Source organism: Asparagus officinalis, chromosome 4, assembly GCF_001876935.1.
Source record: "Asparagus officinalis chromosome 4, Aspof.V1, whole genome shotgun sequence".
Taxonomy (NCBI): Eukaryota; Viridiplantae; Streptophyta; class Magnoliopsida; order Asparagales; family Asparagaceae; genus Asparagus; species Asparagus officinalis.
Genome location: NC_033797.1, coordinates 12493071 through 12498757, shown reverse-complemented (window position 1 = coordinate 12498757; position 5687 = coordinate 12493071). Strand labels below are relative to the sequence as shown.

General features: G+C 33.6%; 1 protein-coding gene across 1 annotated transcript; it reads right to left on the bottom strand.

The window, feature by feature from the left end:
• On the bottom strand, positions 747-4993 carry LOC109839737. Its single transcript, XM_020408246.1, has 5 exons — positions 4812-4993; positions 4592-4746; positions 4366-4491; positions 1089-1329; positions 747-953 (listed from the first exon to the last, which is right to left on the bottom strand). The coding sequence occupies exons 1-4, from the start codon at positions 4832-4834 to the stop codon at positions 1310-1312; spliced, it is 324 nt and encodes a 107-aa protein (XP_020263835.1). The 5' UTR covers positions 4835-4993; the 3' UTR covers positions 747-953; positions 1089-1309.

Below are 5687 nucleotides of genomic sequence, written 5' to 3'. Positions count from 1 at the left end.
AAAAATTAAAAGAGTTCATGAAAATCACTTCTAAAGATTCCTTATAACTACAAGAAATTACGTCTTTAACGAAGGGATTTCCCTTCGTTAAAGAGCTGAAAACCTTCGTTATTGTTTGTTAACGATGGGCAAAAATCCCTTCGTCACCCGTCGTTGAAGCCCTCTTCGCTAAAGGGTCACGAAGGGATATACTACCCGTCGTTATAGAGTTTATAACGACGGAACATATTACCGTCGTTAATATTTACGACGGTAATTATCACCGTCGTTACTATCAGTGACGGGGATATTTTTCCGTCGTTACCATCAGTGACGGGATATTTTTTCGTCGTTACCATTAGTTACGGGGATATTTTCCCGTCGTTACTATAAAATGACGGTTTGTCATTCCTGTCGTTGTTGTGTAATGATGGTTTCATACTCCTGTTGTTATTATGTAACAACGGGTGAGATCCCCGTCGTTGAATACCTACTAATGACGGTTGGATACCATCATAGAAGTCCTCATGGTGGGTAATTAGTAACTCATCAATGATGGTGTTTTCCCTTTGTTGATGTACTAAATAAGGTTTATAAAACCGTAATTGTATACTACAAATTTCTAATAGACATTAATGATAAAATTTTCATTCATAGGCAACTATCATAGAAAACCCTCATATTATTCTCAACATGACACTGAGATTCACAACACAAATATATTAAAAATACCCAATAATTAATAAAAGGGAAAACAAAAACTCAATTCATTAATAACACAAATAAATAAAATTCCACCATATTCAAATATTCAACACTAATAACAAGAGTTAATATCCCAATTGTTCCTAAGAAAAATATGTGAAACTATTTAAAGCAAATTAAAATAAAAGTCTGGGAAAGACACATCATTTCATCTCTAAACATTGTCAAAAAGAAGATTCGATCTACCCCCTCTCCTAATCTTGGATAACCTGAAAAATCAAAAAAATCACATAATTAAGAAATATCAATTAAGCAAATATTATCTTATTAAGTAAAAAGCGTATTTTCTCTAGTGCAAGTAGTCAATCATAAAAGTATATAAGAGATTTTACAAAAATAATTACCTAGTCCCGCACATGTTCTCGAGTTTGAGGAGTCAATGAAGTATTAGATTGTTGCCTAAAAAAATCCGTGCATAGCTGTAACTTGTGACTCTAAGTTAGACATCATTTGTTGTTGATGTTGTTGTTGCTCCTGCTCATCTAAGCGTTGTTGAAGCATCTGGTTCTTTCTCTTTTCTTCTATAACCCATGCTCCAGAACAAAAGTATAAAACCCAGTGTAACTTAGGCAATTGCTATTTGATCTACAAAAACAAATAGAGTTTTAGGAACACAGAAACTGATAAAAATTAAAATTGTAAATAAAATATGGTATAAAATATTCACATGGTAACTAAGAGGGAAGCTACAAAAAACTTTGAGTATAAACATGCTAGTACCTAATGACCTGCAAATATTGTGGCAGGAAACATACAAATCGACCTTTGGGAAATATGTCTATAATCGGTGACATAAACTGTTTAATTTAAATCTACCATAAAGTTACTGGTGCCACACATTTTATGACCAAGAGCACAAATCCTGACGAATGAAGCTGAACCTTTAGAAACCATCTAGTTATATAGTTCTAAAAAGAATGGAAACAACATTCTGTTAGGAACCTGAAAGTTATTCAGCAACTCTTTCCTATTCAAGGCTCTTATGAATATATACATAGTAGCTGACATTGGGGGGAAAATGTCCGTATCAACAAACTAATCCCAAAACTTAAATTCAAGCATTAAAGATCTTCAGAAATGGCCAAGCTGAGACTAATTCAGCCTTGTATATGTGACCTTTAGCATTTTGAAGTGGTCTCATAACCTTTTCTTCCCCATTCATACATTTTCGGATAATTATACTTTATTTAGAAGCTATTCAATACTTACCTGGCAAATTCTTTGGGTTTTCTATAAGATGAGCTAATGTATTAGCAACCATCCTTGAAAATGCTTTAGCGCTGTAATATGCCGTTAGATGCTGATGAAAAGCATCTGAACATGCATTTTCCATCTGGTTACATATTGCATGACTAATGACTTAGATTTCCAGCATGCTGGAAGCCCACTTACCTGATATATTTGATATATTCCCCATGTTATGAACTTGTCTATTTCAGCAGTCTGTACTCTTTTTTATTCACATTCTTAGGAAAATAAACTACATCATTCTTTCTTAATTTGGGATTTATAAGAAATTATAAACTTTGTAGTCCATAATATGAATCATATTGTACAACATGGAGCCTTGTAGAATCTTTGAAATGGAATTCTTTTTTCTTGGCATTGTTACTTGTTTATGTTTGTGCAAATTAACATTGAGGAGCATTGAATGAATCTTGATAACTTTTGATCATTGGCCATTTGAGCATAACTTATAGAGATCGAGATATAATGGCAATAAAAATAAAAAAGTTATTCAAGAAAAATTTAGAGTTTATTGGAGACCGTTATCATCACTATATTGCAACATGAGTGTGGTGCTCGGTATTTATCTTGAGTTCCAAATATTTCTCGCTCTTTTCTTGCAAGAAAATCTCCATTCTAAAAAAAATATTAGTTTGGTCTGAGAAATTTACTCTTTATGAGTTTTGTTCAATATAAGTTGATTGGTAACGACAATTTGAACTAAACCTTCATTAGCTTTTGATAAAAAGTTTTAAGGTTGTTGTAAGAGTTGCAGAAGCTCTAAGCTACTTGTATAATTAATAGTTGCACAAGACATGTTATTCACAAACAATATAAGTCTTCAAATCTTCTTCTCAATGATTGTTTGAAATAACAATTACATTCTGTTGACTAATGATCACTGATAATTCCAATATTTCTTTTCTGAATAATAGATTAATGCAGATCTTTTTCCTATGTATATATCAAGTTAGCTGGCTTTGGACTATCTACGTGAGCATCAATGAATTTATTTTCCCAGGCACAGTGATATTGTTGGGAGTTTTAAGTATGTGGACATGGTTTGCTAGAATTTTTCTTGTAATTGTTTAGTCTAAATTCTAGAGAATCTCATTCTTATAGGCAATTTGCACTTGATTACTTTATTTATGGGAAATTAAGCAATAAGACAGATGTATATTTCATGGAGTTGCTTGACTTATTAACATTCAGGAAACGACTCTACAATAAGAACCCTTAAGCCCAAGAAAGTTTGGTTATGTGGGTTATTAAACCTATTAGTATATTAGGGTAAATATAATCATAAAAGAATGACCTATATGCCAAAACGACATAGTGACATAAGGAAAATAACTGACATGTGATTCTTAATGTTTCCATAAGTTTATTAAATTTCCAGCAACATTTAGCGTACTGATCATACTCTATATGTGTGCATGTATGTTTGCTTAGACCACACCAGTATTAGAGAGGATATTTAAAAGACTTATTGAGTCAATCTGGATGATAACTACGATGAAATTGATTTCTATGAATAGTCTTGCTTGGGTCTGTCTTTATCACAAGAGTAGAAGACTTAGACCTCAATTGAGGCAGGGTCAGAGATAGAAATCAATGAGCAAAAGAATTCATGTTTCTCTTAACATTTTTGCCTAATATATTTGTTTTTTCCTTATGTAACAGGTAGCTAGACAAAGGGGAAAAATGATTGAGTAATTCCAAGGCTGATAACTTCCATATTGAATTGGACTACCAGGATAAAGAAGATTATATATGAATCTCCAAGAATTGGATCACATTTAGGCTGGACATTGTTTGACGTAAAGTATGGCAGTGCATCTATAATTAACTTTGAACAAAATCAATAGTGATTGTACATTTGTTTGTTTATAACAAATAAGCTTTGTTACAAATGATCACACATAGTATAAGTACTGCTGAATGCTATTATCCCTTTGCACAATGTCAAATTTGCTTCCACAAAGTATGATTATCTGAAATTATTACATAGGAATTTGTTTTTCAATTATTAAAAGAGAGTTTGAATTCCTCCCTTTTCCCGCGTCACACGGGGGTTATTTGCTAGTTTCTTTATAATAGGATATTCAAGCTATTAGACAAGATATGTCAACATAGAATGTAGTAAAACGATGAAGAAGACACTCCACTATGTCAAGTTGGGAAGACTTTATGTTTTTTTTTTTTTTGGGGGGGTGGGGGCGCGGGGCTTTGGGGGTCTGCGTATAAGGGACAAAGTTACACAATTCAAAGAACACCCAGAAACGACATCATCATGATGCTTGCATCTCAATTATAGATGTAAAAAAATTTGACCAAATAAAATGCAAAATCAATATGTGACAGTTGGCATAAGGGATAATAAGGATTTCTTACTCTGCTCATCAGAGTACCCACAATCCCCCGATTTGGGATTTTCAGGCTCTGCCACTAACTGCCAGAACATCGCTATAATATCCAACCTCTCCGTCGCATTTCTAGCCAACCATTTAAGCACCTCACCTAAAATCGCACCAAAAAATCAAACAAATTACAAAGCCCTAGAAATCAAGAAAGCTCCTCTTTTTTCCTTTGTTTAATTTTAAAAGGATGGCGAGGTTACCGGAGGAGAGGACACCAGGGACGCGGGGGAGGATGTGCATGTCGGTGGGGATGACTGTACATGCCATGCTTTGTAGGAGGAGGCGATGGTCACCGGCGGTGACCAGACCGCGGAGAGAAGAATTAGGAGGATGAGGATCAAGGGTGGCTTCATCTCTGAGAGGGAACAAAGAGGTTGAGAATTTGGGTAAAATAGAAGAGAAGGCGTTGAGTGTGGTCACCGGCAGTGAGAGTGACGAGGCATGTACGGGGGCAGAGGACGGGAACAGTTTCCATTGACAGGTGAGATCGTAATATCCGCCGACCGATTGGTTTCTTTCGCAATTGGTAAAACATGAACGGGGGCGGAGGACGGGATTTTGTTATCTAGGGTTTATTAGTTTATTAGTTACGGTTAGATGGAGGTTTAAGTTTCCGGTTCTTTATATTATTTTGATTAATACTCCTGTTATGATTAGGAGTTATGATTAATGAAGGTAATAGACTCCTTCGCCTTTTAGGAGACCCAATAACAACGGTATTAGAACCAAATTAATGAGGGGATTAAAAAACCGTTATCCCATCTCACATCATTACTCTAATATTTGAAATAACTTAATGAAGGTTTTTAAAACCGTCGTTATTTTACACACATTAATGACGGTCAAATAGTCACTTCGCTAATTTTGGTCATTAAAGACCTGATTTCTTGTAGTTAATTTTCCCTCCTTTTAATTTTGTTTTTTTTTCTCCTCTTTGTTGAATAATGAGGATGGAGATGAAGAGCAATTTGAAGGTTTGCATTTTTTTCCGCTTTTATTTCTTTTTAGTAATTTCTTTATTATTGCTTATTAGTTAGATTTACATTCATGTTTGTAGTGTTGCTTATTAGTTAGATTTACATTCATGTTTGTAGTGTAGATTTATTTTCTTGTCTTTTTATTTCTTTTTGCACTTTAATTTGTCATTCATGTTTGTAGTGTAGATTTATTTTCTTGTCTTTTTATTTCTTTTTGCACTTTAATTTGTAGAGTAAATTTATTTTCTTGTAATTAATTTTTGTAATTTATTTTTGTAATTTATTTTTGTAGTTTAGATTTTTATTTTCTTTGTAAAGT